This window comes from Lissotriton helveticus, chromosome 3_1 (genome assembly GCF_964261635.1).
Source record: "Lissotriton helveticus chromosome 3_1, aLisHel1.1, whole genome shotgun sequence".
Lineage (NCBI taxonomy): Eukaryota > Metazoa > Chordata > Amphibia > Caudata > Salamandridae > Lissotriton > Lissotriton helveticus.
Window position 1 is genome coordinate 1,531,168,302 of NC_136061.1, and position 21,545 is coordinate 1,531,189,846.

The following is a 21,545-nucleotide window of genomic DNA, read 5'->3' on the forward strand; positions in this document are numbered from 1 at the left end:
CAGAAGATGGAAGTCCTGCCCCATGACAGGCGTGACGCTCCCGAATTTCCAATTTCGGGCTGTGCACGATCACGGCTTGTTTAATTCTAGGCTAAGCGGCAGCTGTGAGTAATCGGTGTGCTTTTAACATTTTATTTATGGCACGATGCACTTTGTTATGCCTTGTTTTTTAATCCCGTCAACTGTGTTGACGTATGTTTATTTACTGTTCTTTACCACCTTGTTTTTATAACGGTACCCGGGACACGGTTGTAAGTGGTGTTACCAGCAGGCATTATTGTGATATAAATGTTTTAAAAGCCAAAGGATAAAAAGGTGAAGTTGACTTGGTCAGGTTCTAAACTCGCGATCTGCAGATCATACCAGATGTCAGATGCCAATACTCAATTTGCTGAGTCATCTTGTCGGGAGAAGTTTTATTTAAGTGTGAAGTAAGAGAAGTCCCCGGTAGTGACCTGCCTGGACTCCTGCATAAGCAGCTGTTGAAAACAGAACACAGCCAAGGAGTTAACAATACTTAAACCAGGCAGATGATTGCTATGCGAGTTTACGGTCACCATTTTAAAAGTGTTTTAATCCTCGAGTTATCACGATCTGGGTACATCGCAAATTTGTGTACTTTTTTTCTCGTGCCACAAAACAATGCCAGGTTTGAGTTATCTTTCAGTTATTACTTTAAAATTGTTTTGCTATGGAAGCACTTGTTGTTTGCAACAGTCCTTACAAGGCTCATTATAAAAGCTTGATCTTTAGGGTCCGCTGGGTATAGAAAGTGGAAGTGAAACATCTTGCAGAGTATATGTATAGCATCTCTAGCTCAATTTTATGGTCGGCTTTTTTAATCGTGAATAGGTGGCAAGCGTTGGTTGGTTGGTAGTGCGAGTTGCAGTAAGAATGGAATTGACACATGAAATATGAACGGAGTGAAAGAAGTAACATCATTGTTTTTTGTTACAAGTTTATGCAAATAATAAGGTCCATAGTAAATAAATTCTGTATCAGAAAAGGAACTAACAAAAACAAACCCCCCGGTAACTCGGTCGTCAGATTACAGTGCAGTATGGTTCTAGGCAGTGCCGGTGTGTGTACAGAGACTAGACGTCCTCAAGTGCCTTGACTCAGTTAGCAATGGCCAATGTTATATGTCCAAGGAGCTAGATTGCGTGGTTGGGGGAGGCTCACATATATTTCCCCTGTAGTCATTCCATCTGGACCATATTTCTACCCATTTGCGAGGACATCCTCTTGTGACATAAACCGTCTTCTCCTGCAGCATGCACCAGTCCATGTCACATTGCCAGTCCCTCAGTTTCGGCGGGTTAGGGTCCCCTCACAACCTCACAATGTTCCTTTTAGCCACTACCAGCCCAAGTGTCACCCACAGTTTCCCTCTGTGCGTCAGGTCAGTGGGTTCCCAGATGTTAAGTAGACATTTCTTGGCCTCAGGTCTAATTTCTACCTCCCACACCTCCTGCATGCAGTGCACTACTCTCCCCCAATACTGTTGCACTTTTTGGCACCCCCATAGGGTATGAAAGAAGGTGCCCGCTACACCACATCCCCTGCGACAGAGTCCATCTCCACCATTTCCCATCAATTGCAGCCTCGTACAGGAGATATAAACTCTATGTAGAATTTTAAGTTGAATTAGGCGCAGTCGGGCAGAAATGGCCACCTCACGGGGGGAGGCCAGAGCAGACCTCCATTCCTCCTCATCAATTTCCAACCCATCGGCAATCCATTTCTCTTTTAAGGGTAGTAGCAGGTCAGGGGAATTATTTATCAGCTTTTTGTAAGTGAGAGATATAGCGTGTTCTGGAATGTTCCCGTCTAATAGCCTGTCTTCCAGAGGGGAGCTTTGAGGCAGTGTGGTGCCAGGTGGAATGTGTGTCTGAAGGGAGTGTCGCACCTGTAGATATCTGAAGTATTCGGTGTGCGATAGGTCGTACGTGGCCTGCATTTGAGCGAATGTGTGAACTCCTTTGGGAGATACCAATAAGGTCCCAGTTCCGGAACCCCTTAGTCCGACCCAGGTTGCCTAACTTTTCGGACGCCCAGAGTGGTGTAGCCATGGTGAGGACCCCTGACCACCCCAATTGTTTCTGTGCTGTGTGCCATATCTGCACCGCGTGTTGTGTAGGCCCAGTAAGACGAAGTTTGCCCCGTGTAGAGTAGAGAGCTATTTCATAGTTCCCCCCAGGAAGTTGCCATCTGTCCATCCCATAGGCCGGATCATTCCCATCCCCGTAAGCCCCTTGATTAATCGCGGTGAGATGAGCTGCCCAGTAGTACTTGCCAATGTCGGGGAGGGCTATGCCACCGTCGTACCACCCCAGTGTGAGTTTTGACAGAGCAATACGCGGGGCTCCCGCCCAAAGGAGGGTGCGCTGTGCTGACTCGATTGCTTTAAAGTAGGTGTTAGGCACCATGTCTGGATAATTTTGAAGGGCGTAGAGAAACCTGGGCAGCGCCATCATTTTGAACAATATTTGCAAAAAATAGGCCAGCAAGGGGTTTTGTTTCAGAATTATGAATTTAAGCCACCATGGGAAATAAATGAATTGGTTACCCACATTAATATCAATACGTGACTAAGTTTGAATTATTATTAAAGCAATGTTATTACCACACTAATAACAAATAAGTACAAAAGCCGGGATTTTAGTCAAAGAATTATTATTTTCTTTATAGTAAATAAAAAGGGTACTAGAAAATGCATTTGGGATAAATGAGGAGCGGACTATATACTCCTACTATCAATCTCCAACATAAGTCTAAACTGCTAAACAATATTGGTATAATGATTTCAAACCAACAGAATAAGTGAAAATCAATATCATAGATAAAAATCAAGCAGAATTAGACTTCATAGTCGACGTTTCGGTCTTTTAGGTGTGATTTCATAAGACCATCATCAGGACTTCTTTATTGTGCATTTGGGACGATGACCCTAAAGAAAAATGCAGAAAACACCGCCTAGCGGTCAGTGATGCTGATCGGAGTCTGTCAGTGAGAATAGTAAAGTCCAGGCCTTCAAAACTGAATATGGTCACTTGGACAGATATTATTTACGCTCCAACTGTGAACTGTAAATTCGAGTCCAAACGGTGCATTGAATTTTGACACGATTTGAGAGGTTGTTAGAGAGCGGCACGTCTTGCGCAAATAGCGTCAAGGCAAGAGCTGTTCAATCACTGCTGTCGCCTTGACGCTGTTTGCGCAAGCCGTGCCGCTTGATTGACCGTCGTGGCTTAGAGAGGTAGAGGAGAATATCGTCCGCATAAAGGGATATTTTGTCTTCCCATCCCTCCGCCCATTCTATTCCACGAAAACATCATTCATTTCTTGACTGTTTATTTTATCGCTAGACAGCTTCACATGCCTTTTGCAGATAGCACGGCACGGACGTTTACATTCGGTCAGCACTTGCTTATATTTGTGTGGCTTTCATATCTATCGCATTCTGTAGCGCTTTATTTTACGACTTTCCTTCCTGTTCTTTTGTTTGTCCCACCTCTGAAGCATTTCTTCTTTGCCCTCCCTTTTGATTGACTGAGTGTTATCCTTCCACTGCTGACATATTATTTTTCTTTTTTCCTTACTTTCGTTGTTCAGTTAGTACTCCAAGAGTGCATGTCTTGCTTCTTTCTTAGGTTCTGCGTAAATCTGACAGCACAGTCATGCTTATTCACTTGCTCTCACAACCTCCGCCACCCCATTTCTCTTCTCTGCCCTACACTCAGAATGTTCCAATAATGAGCACTGCTGCAGCTTGGTGTCGAGCTCCCTTTAAAAAAAATGTTTAAATTATTTTTTCCATTATAGCATGAAGACAACAATATTATATATGTAACTTCGCGGCTGCCAGATCAGGTCAAACTCCGTATCCAGAATTGCAGTGCCTAGCAGGTGCATATGTATCTTAATAAGGCTATTTCCTGCCCCCTCTTGACTAACAAACTATAACCCAGGCCGAGCGGAGAAGATACTTCCTTCCAGAAACGTATTGCAACCGTCCCTTACTTTAACAAACGTCATTCAAGGTCCCCCCTTACGTTCCTCCATGGACCCCATATTTCATTACATTTTTGGGGCATCATCACTCGTAATACCTGTTCCTCTGCCTGCATGCACCAGTCCATATTAGACTCCCACCATTACTCCAACGTCTGAACGGAAGTGCATCCCCAGGATCTAATTATATCCTTTCTAGCCACCATCATAACCTCATTACAAAAATGGAGTGCATATTTGGCTGTGGGTCTGCCACCGTCTCCCTCCCCCTGATAACCAACCAGGGCCACTAGTTGAAGGGTACATACTGTGGATTCTCTCAATAGTCATAACTATTCTTCTCCGTGCTCCCGTTCAATATCCCTGTCCCCATGGACAACTCCAGGCCCTTTGTAATATTTCCAGTTAGACCAAGCAAAACCTGGCCCTTATGGCCACCTCTCTTAGATATTTACAAGCTCCTCCCCAGTCTGCATCCTCTAACCTCCCCAGGTCTTGTTTCCTTTTCTCTCTCAACTTAGAGAAAGTATTGACTATCATTAAGTAGGGTAGTGTAGATCTTCAGAACAGCATATTTGCTGAAGGGTGCTCCCAGAATTCTATACTCTAGTGGTGTTTCTTCTGCCAAATAAGGTAGCAGCTCTTTGTGGTGAAGAATATGGTTCACCTGTTGATGGTGCAAGTCTAGGTTCTCCACCAGCTCAAATTGTTCTTGTAACACAGTGAATGATACAATCCCGTACTCATTCCATACGTCCCCAACCCTGGATGTACCCATGAGATCACATTCAGGTGGTCCGGTGTATGTTCTCATCTCTCCTCACTCTATCTATCTATCTATCTATCTATCTATCTATCTATCTATCGCCCTCCCTCACTCTATCTATCGCCCTCCCTCACTCTATCTATCGCCCTCCCTCACTCTATCTATCGCCCTCCCTCACTCTATCTATCGCCCTCCCTCACTCTATCTATCGCCCTCCCTCACTCTATCTATCGCCCTCCCTCACTCTATCTATCGCCCTCCCTCACTCTATCTATCGCCCTCCCTCACTCTATCTATCGCCCTCCCTCACTCTATCTATCGCCCTCCCTCACTCTATCTATCGCCCTCCCTCACTCTATCTATCGCCCTCCCTCACTCTATCTATCGCCCTCCCTCACTCTATCTATCGCCCTCCCTCACTCTATCTATCGCCCTCCCTCACTCTATCTATCGCCCTCCCTCACTCTATCTATCGCCCTCCCTCACTCTATCTATCGCCCTCCCTCACTCTATCTATCGCCCTCCCTCACTCTATCTATCGCCCTCCCTCACTCTATCTATCGCCCTCCCTCACTCTATCTATCGCCCGCCCTCACTCTATCTATCGCCCTCACTCTATCTATCGCCCTCACTCTATCTATCGCCCTCACTCTATCTATCGCCCTCACTCTATCTATCTATCGCCCTCACTCTATCTATCGCCCTCACTCTATCTATCGCCCTCACTCTATCTATCGCCCTCACTCTATCTATCGCCCTCACTCTATCTATCGCCCTCACTCTATCTATCGCCCTCACTCTATCTATCTATCGCCCTCACTCTATCTATCTATCGCCCTCACTCTATCTATCTATCGCCCTCACTCTATCTATCTATCGCCCTCACTCTATCTATCTATCGCCCTCACTCTATCTATCTATCGCCCTCACTCTATCTATCGCCCTCACTCTATCTATCGCCCTCACTCTATCTATCTATCGCCCTCACTCTATCTATCGCCCTCACTCTATCTATCGCCCTCACTCTATCTATCGCCCTCACTCTATCTATCGCCCTCACTCTATCTATCGCCCTCACTCTATCTATCGCCCTCACTCTATCTATCGCCCTCACTCTATCTATCGCCCTCACTCTATCTATCTATCGCCCTCACTCTATCTATCTATCGCCCTCACTCTATCGCCATCACTCTATCTATCGCCCTCACTCTATCTATCGCCCTCACTCTATCTATCGCCATCACTCTATCTATCGCCATCACTCTATCTATCGCCATCACTCTATCTATCGCCATCACTCTATCTATCGCCATCACTCTATCTATCGCCATCACTCTATCTATCGCCATCACTCTATCTATCGCCATCACTCTATCTATCGCCATCACTCTATCTATCGCCATCACTCTATCTATCGCCATCACTCTATCTATCGCCATCACTCTATCTATCGCCATCACTCTATCTATCGCCATCACTCTATCTATCGCCATCACTCTATCTATCGCCATCACTCTATCTATCGCCATCACTCTATCTATCGCCATCACTCTATCTATCGCCATCACTCTATCTATCGCCATCACTATCTATCGCCATCACTCTATCTATCGCCCTCACTCTATCTATCGCCCTCACTCTATCTATCTATCGCCCTCACTCTATCTATCTATCGCCCTCACTCTATCTATCTATCTATCGCCCTCACTCTATCTATCTATCTATCGCCCTCACTCTATCTATCTATCTATCGCCCTCACTCTATCTATCTATCGCCATCACTCTATCTATCGCCCTCACTATATCTATCTATCGCCATCACTCTATCTATCGCCCTCACTCTATCTATCTATCGCCCTCACTCTATCTATCGCCCTCACTCTATCTATCTATCGCCCTCACTCTATCTATCGCCCTCACTCTATCTATCTATCGCCCTCACTCTATCTATCTATCGCCCTCACTCTATCTATCTATCGCCCTCACTCTATCTATCTATCGCCCTCACTCTATCGCCCTCACTCTATCTATCGCCCTCACTCTATCTATCGCCCTCACTCTATCTATCGCCCTCACTCTATCTATCGCCCTCACTCTATCTATCGCCCTCACTCTATCTATCGCCCTCACTCTATCTATCGCCCTCACTCTATCTATCGCCCTCACTCTATCTATCGCCCTCACTCTATCTATCGCCCTCACTCTATCTATCGCCCTCACTCTATCTATCGCCCTCACTCTATCTATCGCCCTCACTCTATCTATCGCCCTCACTCTATCTATCGCCATCACTCTATCTATCGCCATCACTCTATCTATCGCCATCACTCTATCTATCGCCATCACTCTATCTATCGCCATCACTCTATCTATCGCCATCACTCTATCTATCGCCATCACTCTATCTATCGCCATCACTCTATCTATCGCCATCACTCTATCTATCGCCATCACTCTATCTATCGCCATCACTCTATCTATCGCCATCACTCTATCTATCGCCATCACTCTATCTATCGCCATCACTCTATCTATCGCCATCACTCTATCTATCGCCATCACTCTATCTATCGCCCTCACTCTATCTATCTATCGCCATCACTCTATCTATCGCCCTCACTATATCTATCTATCGCCATCACTCTATCTATCGCCCTCACTCTATCTATCTATCGCCCTCACTCTATCTATCGCCCTCACTCTATCTATCGCCCTCACTCTATCTATCGCCCTCACTCTATCTATCGCCCTCACTCTATCTATCGCCCTCACTCTATCTATCGCCCTCACTCTATCTATCGCCCTCACTCTATCTATCGCCCTCACTCTATCTATCGCCCTCACTCTATCTATCTATCGCCCTCACTCTATCTATCTATCGCCCTCACTCTATCTATCTATCTATCGCCCTCACTCTATCTATCTATCGCCCTCACTCTATCTATCTATCGCCCTCACTCTATCTATCTATCGCCCTCACTCTATCTATCTATCGCCCTCACTCTATCTATCTATCGCCCTCACTCTGTCTATCTATCGCCATCACTCTATCGCCATCACTCTATCTATCGCCCTCACTCTATCTATCGCCATCACTCTATCTATCGCCCTCACTCTATCTATCGCCCTCACTCTATCTATCGCCATCACTCTATCTATCGCCCTCACTCTATCTATCGCCATCACTCTATCTATCGCCATCACTCTATCTATCGCCATCACTCTATCTATCGCCATCACTCTATCTATCGCCATCACTCTATCTATCGCCATCACTCTATCTATCGCCATCACTCTATCTATCGCCATCACTCTATCTATCGCCATCACTCTATCTATCGCCATCACTCTATCTATCGCCATCACTCTATCTATCGCCATCACTCTATCTATCGCCATCACTCTATCTATCGCCATCACTCTATCTATCGCCATCACTCTATCTATCGCCATCACTCTATCTATCGCCATCACTCTATCTATCGCCATCACTATCTATCGCCATCACTATCTATCGCCATCACTATCTATCGCCATCACTCTATCTATCGCCATCACTCTATCTATCGCCATCACTCTATCTATCGCCATCACTCTATCTATCGCCATCACTCTATCTATCGCCATCACTCTATCTATCGCCATCACTATCTATCGCCATCACTATCTATCGCCATCACTATCTATCGCCATCACTCTATCTATCGCCATCACTCTAGCTATCTATCTATCGCCATCACTCTAGCTATCTATCTATCGCCATCACTCTAGCTATCTATCTATCGCCCGCCCTCCCTCTATCGCCCTCCCTCTATCGCCCTCCCTCTATCGCCCTCCCTCTATCGCCCTCCCTCTATCGCCCTCCCTCTATCGCCCTCCCTCTATCGCCCTCCCTCTATCGCCCTCCCTCTATCGCCCTCCCTCTATCGCCCTCCCTCTATCGCCCTCCCTCTATCGCCCTCCCTCTATCGCCCTCCCTCTATCGCCCTCCCTCTATCGCCCTCCCTCTATCGCCCTCCCTCTATCGCCATCACTCTATCGCCATCACTCTATCGCCATCACTCTATCGCCATCACTCTATCGCCATCACTCTATCGCCATCACTCTATCGCCATCACTCTATCGCCATCACTCTATCGCCATCACTCTATCTATCGCCATCACTCTATCTATCGCCATCACTCTATCGCCATCACTCTATCGCCATCACTCTATCGCCATCACTCTATCGCCATCACTCTATCGCCATCACTCTATCGCCATCACTCTATCGCCATCACTCTATCGCCATCACTCTATCGCCATCACTCTATCGCCATCACTCTATCTATCGCCATCACTCTAGCTATCTATCTATCTATCGCCCTCCCTCTATCTATCTATCGCCCTCACTCTATCGCATCACCACAGCCTCACCACCACAGCATCACTATGCTCTACCACAGCATCACTGAACGCCACAGCATCACTCGTCGCCACCACAACATCAATCAGCGCCACCACAACATCAATCAGCGCCACCACAACATCAACCTGTGCAACCATTCAACAACAACTGGTTAAATATGTTCTCTCAATGTTTCAAGCTTTATTACAAATGTCACAAAAAGTGTTAATATTTCATTTCTGTTGGATTTTCGTCACAATAAAATACACTGAACATAATCTTCACAGAAGTTATTTACACACTTGTAAGCTATTGCCATTATAAATTACAATAACTTTTATTTAAGTATTAATTATTTAAACAATTAAAAGCCATTGTTATTTGTAATATCAAAACATCTAAGTCACGTAAATACAACACATATTGCATTACAAATGCTACAGGTGTCACATTTGCAAAAGTTGAAAATATTGGCATTGTAAATGACAAAGCTATTAATTTCGCTATTTTCAAACCCAACGCAAAAATAAAAAATTGGTCATTTACAATACAAATAGCTCAAACTTTCCTAATGCGAGACCTATTGCATTGCAAATGCTTGTTCTATTAAGGCCTTTGGTCTGCTACTACTCCGGCAACTGTAACAGTTTATTCAGCTTCCCCACTATTCGTGCACTCAAACGTTCAAAAGGGCTCTAGAATTGCCTATACACTACTGTATGGCTACATCTCTCTTCATTTTCAGGCCTACCTCTTACAGACACTTTTTTGCAGTAGGGATTGTAAAGGAGTCTGGTTCCACAGAAGCATAGATGTATTGCGGAAAAAAACAATCTGAGGATGGAGAGGATGCCCCTGCGCACTGTAGTCCAGGGGAGGAGCCACCTATCTCGTGATACTTCGAAGACTCTTCCAGGACAACAATGTGCAGTCATCCGGATCCAACACTAGGCAGCGATCTATGCATAGATATGAATTCAGCAGCCCACATGCCTCGAACCAAGCCTTCCTGTTCTACCAGTTTTGCAGAATATAATTCTGTATCATTCAGTGGGAAATGTACTTCTATATATTGTCAAATCTAAGCTTCCTCATCTCTTACTGGTTGTTTTCATTATCACCCTCTAGTGAACGTGGTGGATGATTTTCACTGTCTTACATATGTAAATCTTTCTGCGCCTTGTAATATAGAAGTTGTGGCTTTACTTTTTCCTTCTGTTTAATATTTCAATAACCATCCCCCCATGGTCTTTATGTCTAATGGCTTTTGAGTCATGTAATAGCCCAAGGTTTCCTCAGATTATCCCCTCATGACAATTTGAGAAATAAGGGGGTGTAAAAGAAGTATTTCTTTCAATAAAACGTATTACCATTTTTTTTAAAGAAGCAAATAGACTCAGCTATGCCACTCTACCAGCTGCCACACAGACATTACTCACCCTACACTCAGACACGTCACCCCTCTCACTTTAGTTACAGACACACATTGCTTTGCTCACACTCGCACACATACTGCTCACCCAGAACACTCACATGCAAACCCTTCAGGCTGCACTCATACAGTGTCCACACACACCCAGTGGACTCCTTGTTCACCCAGCAAGCAGCCATGTAGGAACACAGCTCACCCAGCACCCAGACAGCATCCTCACTCACTCTGCACTCTTGAAGGCACATTACTCACCCTGCACTCACACAGCATGCCTACTCACACTGCACTCAAACTCGTGCAAGCTTCTCCTTCAATGTCTTGGCATAGGTGCAGGGAGACCAAGACAGTTACTCACTTCAGATGGTAGGAGATAAAGACAAGAGCCTGTCCCGATACAGCACTCAGGCTTTCATTTTGTTTCAGTTCAAGAGGTAAGTGGGCATCAGCATGGTCCATTTATCTTTCAAACTAATCAATGTATATTAATGGAATGGAATTTAATTTACTCTGCATATGTCAGTGAAAACGGCATAGGCTTGTGTGATTGCTGCCGGATGTTTACTTCTCTCTGAAAGTCAACAATATTTTAACTGCTAGCCAGTATTTTTACCTACCTAATGAATTTGAATTTAAAATACTTATAAAGCGCTACATTCACCATGCGGTTTCTTGGCGCTATGGAGGCTAAAATAGCAGAGGAGAGGCAGTAGGAGCTGGTACAAAGAAGGAGAAATATGAGGACAATTTACAGAGGAAAGCCTGATTGAATAGGAAAGTTTTGAGGTCTTTACGGAAAATAGGATAGTGCTTGGCCAACCGTAGGTGGTCGGGGAGGGAGTTCCAAAAAGAGGGTGCCAAAAATGAGAAGTTGGCTCCTCCCCACTTTTTGCGCTTGTAGCGGGGTACCTGCAAAAGTGATTGAGATGATGAGCGAAGCTCTCTAGCGGGGATATACTCCCTTATCAGAGAGGCAATAAAGGCGGGAGCTGAGCCCTGACGCACCTGGAAGACCATACAACCCGTTTTGAAAAGGGATCGCTCCCTGACAGGCAGCCAGTGGAGCGCCTTCAATAAAGGGGTTGAGTGGTGAGAGCGGGGAAGGCCGTAAACTAGTCGGGCCGCCTGGTTTTGGACCAGTTGGAGCTTCCGTAGGCTGTATGCCGGAATGACGTTGTACAGGGCGTTAGCGTAATCCAGCTGGGAGATCACCAAGGCGGACAAGATCAGTTTAAGTGCCAGGGGAGAAAAAAAACGAGAAACAGCACGAATAGTGCGAAGGGTAAGAAAACAGGAAGAAACAACAGAGCTAATTTGTGAGTGGAGGGTAAGATGATTGTTAATTTGGATGCCTAAAGTCTTGACTGAGGAAGAGGGAGTGGGAGGGGGACCGAAGGAAGAAGGCCAAAATAAAGAGTTCCAGGGACTGGAAGAACCACCTGTGAGAACCAACTCAGTTTTATCCGGGTTCAACTTCAGATGGTTGTGGTTCATCCAGTCCCTAATAAAAATCATAGTAGTCTGAAAGTTGGAAATAGAATGGGAAGAAGAAGATAGGTTAAAGATGAGCTGGAGGTCATCCGCATAATTATAAACGGTGACCTCCAGCTGCTGGAGCGCGAAGATTAAAGGATAGATATAAAGATTAAACAAGAGAGGAGAGAGAGAAGAACCCTGGGGGACACCACATGTGACCTTAAGTGGGGTCACTGCCTAACTCTCCCACGAGGCAACCAGCAAATCAATGGACACGTGTGGGCTAGTACTGCAACCTGTCTTCAATCCACAATGGCGTACGCAGCTTCAAAAGGGTGGACAGAACCGATACTTGTGAAATCCTGCTGCTTGAGGCAACGATCACGGCAGGAGCAATACTGTTGCTCACTGTGCAGAGCAATATAGGCTTTGCACGTTACTTCGTCCCTCAAATTTGTCAACTGTCAAATAGACTGCGGGCTCCTCCTCTAGCATGTCCTCTGAAACAAAAGCATACTAGAATATGGGGTTTGTGAGGGGCTTGCATGTTTGTTGACACCTAGTCAGCCCTGCCTTTTTAGGTCGAGCCTGGGCAGCGCATGTGCTGCTCTGCGAGCCATGGTTTATTGGAGTATGTACTTGAAGCCCCGCCCACTTTCTGCCCATTTTTGTCATTGGCTTGTGTCATTGGCCTTCGTAAATGCTGGCTTCTGATTTGTTATTAGGCATGTTAGTCCCTCCTTAGTACCGCCTGGTCTTCATTTGTACCCTTCCATGAGGACTGCCCTTTTACTTCAGTTGTTACATGGTACGTCTTCTTTAGTCTGTAAGCACTATTTTCTTTGAGTTTCTCTCACTGCTAGAGGGCAGGAGGGTCTCTCCTGTGCAGTTGTGACCACCGACTTGTTTATTTAACTCGTAGCAAACCGGGAGTTCTTCAGGGGCCATAGGAGACAGAAGGGGGCAACTCAGCCAAACATTCAATTATTTGTAAGGTAATAGGTCTCACAGTTGGGAGAGTTTAAGCTATTGGCATAGGCATTTACAATGCCTTTTATTTAGGTTTTAAAAACCAAAACATAAATAAAAGGAGTTGTCATTTACAACGCCAATACCTCAAACTTGTGTAAATGCAAGACCTATTGGGTTGCAAATGCTTGTTTGTCTCTGGCGTTACGTAGACCCAGCCCAAGGTAGTAGGCCGTTAAGGCCCAGAATCAAGCAAACACAATGGCACTGAAAAATGTGGTGCCTACCACCCTGATAACAACACTACCATGAGCCTCCAGAGAGAGTAATCTCTCGCCCAGCCAGCGCATGCGCAGCTGTGTTCACTTATCCAGCTGGTTTAAAAAAATAACTTTCTTGTTACTTACTGTCTGAAACAAAGCACTACGAAGCCTTTCTGTAGCAACTCCATGTTTTTTTAAAAAATGTATTTGTTAGGGGCAATGCCCACTTTGCCTCTTAATGCCAGTAGTCCCAGCTTAATGTCCAACAATAGTCTGGCTAATAATCTCTGCGTCTTAGACATTTTTTGACTGCATCAATACTTTCATGTTCTTCTTGGAAGCTCTTCCACGATACGTCCGATCTCACCAGCTGACAAAACTCTAAAATGGATCACGTATTGGGGCACTGATGGTTTATGTTTATGGTGTACATTATAGCAAGTCATGCTTCCTTTGCCCTCTGATGCACAACCTTAAAAAACTTGAAATCTTCAGAAACATTCGTGGACCGAGCCAGTAGGTGGAGGAATAGTGCTTAGCATATGGATTAAAAACAGGTTAACACTGCCAAAATAGCTCTTGGTTCAGAAAGTATTTGCTTTGTAATAGACATGCACAAGGATTCAGGGATAGACATACTTCCCTTAAGATAAACTCAACCTTTGAAAATATACTCCTGATTTGTAATGCTGGCATGTACTGCTATTTCTTCTCCCAGCATGGCTTTAACCCCCGAACTCCACTGTATTTGATCATCTCTGCCCCGAGGACCTTCCTACCTCGAAACAAACCCTCCGAAACCCAAAAATAGCCCCTCCGTTACATACCTCATGAACTTTTCGATGGTGTGATTTGATGGAGGCTACTGAGCGTGCACTGAAGTCACAGTTCTCAAACTCGCAGCAGTAAGTGGGGCCTTTGCTGTGAGTGTCCAGATGTCTACGGAGATCGATAAAATTCTTGCAGCTATTGAAAAATAAAAAAAGGGGGTTGGGATTAAAATATACATAATTTGAAGGGTTAAAAAAGGAAAAAAAAAAAAAAAAAGTGTCATCAAGTTTAGACTTCAACTACCCACCAGACAGAATCCACCCTTGTGCAGCCATGGTACAAGTAAACATTCAACACGGTTATGCCATTCAACAAGGATACAAATTATAATTTAAAAAACACCAACCTAAAAACAAAAATACTACTTTAACAACTAACTCCGACTCACCAACTTCTTCCCAATCCTATGATCAGCTCTTGATGCCCATCTCCCACCCATTGAATTATTCACTTTACTCCATCTCCTTCCATGGCACTCTCACCCCAAACAGCAATCCTATTATTAGACACTTCCTCCCTTGAGCTCAGCTTCTCTACCAGAAATCGTATACTCAGTTTTGACACCACCCCTGTCCAGATGACTACATGTCATTTTTGTCCTACCTAACCCACCCTGTTTCAATACTGCATTCCAACCAAGTTAGACGCTTCTCCACTTTAAGCTTCCCTTTCTGTATCCTTTAGCACTTCCCCTTTAAAGCCTATTTTCCACCTCTTTACTGGATCACCTGTACTCGCAAAACTGGCACTTGTGCGGACGTTCATCGCTGTGCCGGAAGCGTATGTGATTTTGCAGCGAGGAAGGTTGGGGGCAAGTCATGTCACAGAGGGGGCACTTGTAGTAATTCACTGCAAATGAGAGAGATGATCGAACAAGACTTATTAGATGGGGACTGAAAGAGAACAGGCAGATATCTGGGTTAGGCAAGTCCAAACTGTTCTGTTGACCCACCATGATTCCGTATATGGTCACGAAGCAACCTCTCTGTTGCAAACCTCTTGGAGCAGTGCGAGCACTGAAAGTGCAACTCTAAGAGAGGGGAGAGAGCGAGGACAGGTTAGCCAAAGCGACAAAGTTAGGGCTGAGCTTTTACTGTAACATAAATGTAAGTTTTTTTTAATCATAAATGACAAAAAGACCAGATTTTGATGCACCTTCTCATAACGCAATATTAAACTTCAACACTCCTTGTCTGAGAAATAGCACGGCATAGAATTTTTCTGCTAAATTTCGACCTACCTGACCAACAGAAAATACAATGGCCAAGTGCTTTGAAATTCTACATTCGAAAATTGCCCAGTATTCATCTCAGGATTTAAGAGAGACAGTGGTTTAGCTTGCAAACATAGCCTGAGGATTGCTACGAAAGCATAGTGTCACTGGCGTTTAAGGTTGTTCGGAGAACGCAGCAGCTCTCCCAACCAGGCGAGGTCGCCCCCACACACCCCCGCTACTGCCTCCGTCTGCTGTGCCCTGCTGTTTCTCTCGTCTTGGCTGTGCCTGCTGACCTCGTTCTGCTGTGCCCTGCGACCTTCCTGTGCTCCTAGCTCTGCTCCCTCGTTTTTTCCCTTCCTGTGTTTTTTTCCTTCCTGTGCTCCTAGCTCTGCTCCCTCGTTATTTTTCCTGTTTTTTTCGTCTTCCCCTGCTGTGCCCCTTTGCTGCCCCCGTTGTTTGTGACGTGCCCTTGCCCCTGCACCTTTTCCTTGCTCCTTGATCTCTCTCGCTTCCCTCCCCGCGCTCTCCTCAGGGCGACCCAGCCGCCGCTGAGCCGCCCGCCGCCCTCCTTCCCGCCACTGCCACCCGGCGGACACGCCCCCCACCTTCCCATTCGCCGCCCCGCTCCCGCCACCCAGCTGCTCCTCCCTCCCGGCTCCTTCTTATGTCGCCCCCTCGTACGCGCAGCGTTGACGCGCAGCGGGCGCGCCGATTGTGCGCCAAAGGCAAGCCTGTCTGCGCTTGTCCGCGCCTGGCACGCGCCCAGCGCCAGGACCCCTGGTCCTCCCCGCCGATGGAAGACGACCCGTCTGACCTACGACGCCGCCACTCTCGACGCACTCAATGCCGGCCGGACCCACGCCTGCTGCCGAGCCACCCCGAGACGCACCCACGGACCCTTCACCTGCTGTACCTGCAAGTTCACCTGCCTCCGAACCTGCCCCGCACCCGCCAAGACAAGCATCAGCAGCAACCACCTCAAGTGCATCCTGCTCAACACCCGATCCATCCACAGACACGCTGTGGAACTCTGGAACCTCCTCGACGCTACATCACCAGACGTCGCCTTCCTCACGGAAACCTGGATGAACGCCTCCTCTGCACCCGACATCGCCATCGCCATCCCGGACGGGTACAAGATCATCAGGAAGGACCGCATCAACCAGACCGGAGGAGGCATCGCCATCGTCTACAAGAACACCATCCGCATCACGATCGACGCCAACGACTCCTTCGCCGCAGCCGAACATATCCACTTCCAGATTCACACCGACCCTAAGACGACCCTCAGAGGCACCCTCGTCTACAGACCCCCGGGACCACGCACACAATTCAGCGAAGACATCACAGACTTCATCAGCCCACACGCCCTCCCCTCCGCTGACTACATCCTCCTAGGGGACCTCAACTTCCACCTGGAGAACAACAAGGACCGCAACACCACCGCCTTGCTGGAAAACCTCGCCAACCTCGGACTCAAGCAACTGGTGAACACCCCCACCCACTACGCCGGCCACACACTTGATCCAGTCTTCTCTTCCAGCAAGTACATCACCTTCAGCCACGCCACCGGACTCCACTGGACCGACCACAGCTGCGTCCACTTCAGCTTCAAAAGAACGACGACCCACCACCACCCGCAACAGGTACCTCACAGGAATTGGAGCAAGATCACCGCGGACCAGCTCACCACCTCCCTCAACCAGAGCCCACCCGCCAACACAACGGACCCCAACGAAGCTGCCCGCAACTTCACACAGTGGCTGTCCGCCTGCGCCGACGACCTCGCACCACTGAAGAACCCTCCCAGCAGACCCAGAAGCAAGAAGGCATCCTGGTTCACCGACGAACTCAAGAACTCCAAGAAGACCTGCCGCACCCTCGAGAAAGCCTGGCTCCTCGACCGGACCACTGACAACATGACCGCCCTCAAACACGCTACCCGCAAGCACCACCAGCTCATCCGCACCACCAAGAAGAAATCCCTGAAGGAACAACTGGACAACAATACCCACGACAGCAAGGAACTCTTCAGCATCGTCAAGGAGTTCTCCAACCCCAGCACTGGCACCAACGACATCACTCCGTCACAAGACCTCTGCGACTCCCTCGCCTCATTCTTCCCCCGCAAGATCGCCGACATCCACGACAGCTTCGGCGCACGTACCCAACCGTTGAACCAACGCCCCCCACCGCCACCCTCCGCACCTGGACCACGGTGACCACCGAAGACACAGCCCGCACGATGAACACCATCCACTCCGGATCACCGACCGACCCCTGCCCACACCACGTCTTCAACAAGGCCGACGCCACCATCGCACCCCAACTCCGGAACATAATCAACACCTCCTTAAACACCGCCACCTTCCCGGAGAGCTGGAAGCACGCCGAGATCAGCGCCCTCCTGAAGAAACCTACAGCGGACCCCACCGACCTCAAAAACTTCCGCCCCATCTCGCTCCTCCCTTTTCCTGCTAAAGTCATCGAGAAGATCGTCAACAGACAGCTGACCGCCTTCCTCGAGACGAACGGATCCCTCGACCCCTCGCAGTCCGGCTTCAGAGCCAACCACAGCATCGAGACCGCCCTCATCGCAGCCACCGACGATATCCGGACCCTGCTCGACAAGGGGGAAACAGTGGCCCTCATCCTCCTGGACCTCTCCGCTGCGTTCGACACGGTCTGCCACCGCACCCTAGTCCAGCGCCTCAGCAACATCGGTATCCAAGAGAAGGCACTGGAGTGGATCATCTTGTTCCTCGCCGGAAGAACACAGAGTCCGCCTCCCCCCGTTTCGCTCCGAGGCCACCGAAGTCATCTGCAGCGTCCCGCAAGGATCTTCACTCAGCCCCACCCTCTTCAACGTCTACATGAAACCTCTTGCAGCCATCGCACGCCAGCACAACCTCAACATCATCTCTTACGCCGACGACACCCAGCTGATCCTCTCCCTCACCAGAGACCCCGACACCGCCAGAACCTGCCTACACGAAGGGATGAAAGACGTCGCCGAATGGATGAAGGACAGCCGCCTGAAACTGAATTCGGACAAGACGGAAGTCCTCATCCTGGGATCCTCGCCCTCCGCCGGGGACGACTCCTGGTGGCCCCCAGCCCTGGGCACCGCACCCAAGCCAACGGACCACGCACGCAACCTGGGCTTCATCCTGGACTCCTCTCTCTCGATGACCAGACAAGTCAACGCTGTCTCCTCAACATGCTTCAACACCCTGCGTATGCTTTGCAAGATCTTCCGCTGGATCCCGACCGAGACCAGGAAGACTGTCACTCAGGCACTCGTCACCAGCCGACTGGACTACGGAAATGCCCTCTACGCCGGAACCACAGCGAAGCTACAGAAAAGACTCCAGCGCATACAGAACGCCTCCGCCCGACTCATCCTGGATGTCCCCCGATGCAGCCACATCTCCAGGCACCTGAGGAACCTGCACTGGCTCCCCGTCGACAAGAGGATCACGTTCCGGCTCCTCACCCACAAGTCTCTCCACGACCTGGGCCCCAAGTACCTCAACGACCGCCTGACCTTCTACACGCCCACCCGCCAGCTACGTTCCACCAGCCTCGCCCTCGCAGCCGTACCACGCATCCGAAGAGCCACCGCCGGAGGAAGATCCTTCTCTTACCTGGCTGCCAAGACATGGGACTCCCTCCCCATCCACCTACGGCTGACCCAGGACCATCTCGCCTTCAGAAAACAACTCAAGACCTGGCTGTTCGAGCAGTAGCATGCACCTTCCCCCAAGCGCCTTGAGACCCTCCCGGGTGAGTAGTGCGCTATACAAATACAAATGGTATGATTGATTGATTGATTGACATCTAAGGCAAAATAGGATGGGGTTTCGGGGGAGGGGGTGTGGACAAGTAGGGAAGGGGTAGACCGTGATGAACCCAGAAATACTACAAAAGAACACGATATTTAGAAGACCTAAAAGGAGGCAGAGACATCAACGAACAAATGAAAAAAAGAGAACAATGGCAGACTATACTAATCACACCACTCTAAAAAGTCAAATCAAGAATAAGTGCTCGAATATGTCAAAGTCGCAGAAAGATCTAAAAGCAGACACCTGCTGGTAAACCCTCCTCTCAAGTGGCTTCCATATCATCGAGGGCAGCTACCAAAACGGACCCCGTACTCTGCTCAAAATGAAAGCTGGAATGAGAGCAGTCTAGGAGCCCAAGACAGTGAGAGCCATTCAGGCCAGTGTTTGAAAATTGCAGAGTGGAGAACAAATGGGACAATCCGACTTCAAGTTGTCCGTGTAAAATTCTGGCTTAATGTAATATTTATTGTCTAAGTAATAATTATCATAAAATAGCACAAGATAAAAAATGAACCACATTTCGCCAGTAAGACATTCACTATGAGCAAATATAGAATAACAGAATACGACAGCAAAAACAAGATATTAAAACAGTTTGTGCATATTAATATTAAAGTGCCTATAGTTTATCAATGCACTATCAATCCATTAAATATCAATATTAGATTAAGCAAAATAACTTCATGTGAGCACAGTGTTTAAAACTATGTAACTTAGTGCAAAAGAAGAATTATATCAATGCTAACGCTTTAGGATGAACATTTAAACATTTTGTCCACCAAAGCCAGAAACTTAACCTGGCAAATAATTGGAATGGATTTGCCCAACAGTCAAAGCTTAATTGGTTGACATGTTCACTCCTGCTTTTAAAAACATTGGCTTTAAAAGAATATGACGTGCCTCAAAAAAATACAGACAGACAAACAATGTGTCAAAGTTTCTTATGTATAACCACAAAGTGTGCAGCAATTGGTTGTCCATTGTTGTATCCCATCTGGAATTCCATCCTTGGTCGGATATATGCCAAAACGCAAATATGCGGACATGTAAGGCTGGATTTCCAGTCTATCAAAAGAATTTCACTGCCCAAGCATGCCCAAGCATGCATCTTTGCTGCCAAAACATCCTTATCAGCTGTAAACGAGAGTACTTTGGTTTTGCGGTTCAGGGAGAGTTTAAGAGAGGCTCTAGTCATTGCCCGAAGCTCCGACTGTAGCCAAAAGTCTGGAGACAGTTGAATGAATACGATGTCCAAGCACCATCATGGGTCAAGTAATTTATTTCCTGCCAACACACGTTCGCCAAAGTGCCTGGATCAGATAGCGAACACATACATTTGAGAGATGCCACCTGCCTTACTAAGACTTGCGCTTCGAGACCAAACTCTAGGCGAACTCCAGTTTTACCAATTTCATTTGGAATCATAAAAAACTATTTACATGTTTTGGTCTGAAGTAAGTCAATTTTGCATCCTTCCCTTTAAATATATATGAACCATAAGCTAAGGCTGGAATCAACTTGGCTCTCATAATTTTCACCAGATGGTCATACAATTGGCACCTAAGTTGGTCTCATAATAATTTAAAAGCAAAAACAGAGGACGATGACTTGGCTCTTAAAACATTAAAATGCCATTTAAAAGAGACCTTATCAATTAGAATTCCCAAATATTTATAGCTCCTAATCACATCCATTGACATTCCTTTAGCATACCATGCTCTAGTCTTGGAGTTTGATGTCCCTATCGACATTATATTGGTTTTCTTAAAATTTAATTCAAGACCATTCATAGCTGTATATTCTTCAAAAGAATCTATAAGTCGCTGTGACTAAGTAGGATCATATCGTCCGCATATTGTAAATATTTTATGACAGTTAGCAAATTTAGGTGGCAAGGGATTGCTCTATTCCAAATGTTGGTACACATCAGCCATAAAAAGATTAAATAAATATGGAGCAAGTACACATCCTTGTTTTAGACCGTTAAAAGTTTTGATTTTCCGAGACAGACTGAAGACATCCCCAAACTTTACCTGAACCCAGGTGTTTGTATATAATACAATAATTGCGTCCAGTAGTTTACAAGGAGTGCCCCACCCTAAACAAATTCCCATAACATGGCTCATGGAACACAGTCAAATGCTGCTTTTTGATCTACAAAACAGACATACAGATTGTTTTTTCAAAACTGCTCTCTCTGCCATCAGGGTTAGGGTTAGTAAGTGTGTAACTGTGGACTGGCCTTTACGAAAACACAATTGATTGATTGGTATTAGATGATTGTCCGCTGACCATTTTTTCCAGATCCTCCAATAAACGGATGGCAAAGACTTTTGCCTCAACAAC

At 46.9% G+C, this 21,545-nt stretch overlaps 1 protein-coding gene across 1 annotated transcript in view; it reads right to left on the reverse strand.

Moving 5' to 3' along the window:
- HINFP (histone H4 transcription factor) overlaps positions 1-21,545 on the reverse strand; it is a 173,917-nt gene that overhangs the window by 26,555 nt on the left and 125,817 nt on the right. The window contains exons 6-8 of the mRNA XM_078682190.1: positions 15,088-15,165; positions 14,864-14,984; positions 14,132-14,270 (exon numbers count right to left, since the gene is read on the reverse strand). Of these exons, the coding sequence (XP_078538316.1) occupies positions 14,132-14,270; positions 14,864-14,984; positions 15,088-15,165 (338 nt within the window). The remainder of the gene's footprint in view (positions 1-14,131; positions 14,271-14,863; positions 14,985-15,087; positions 15,166-21,545) is intronic.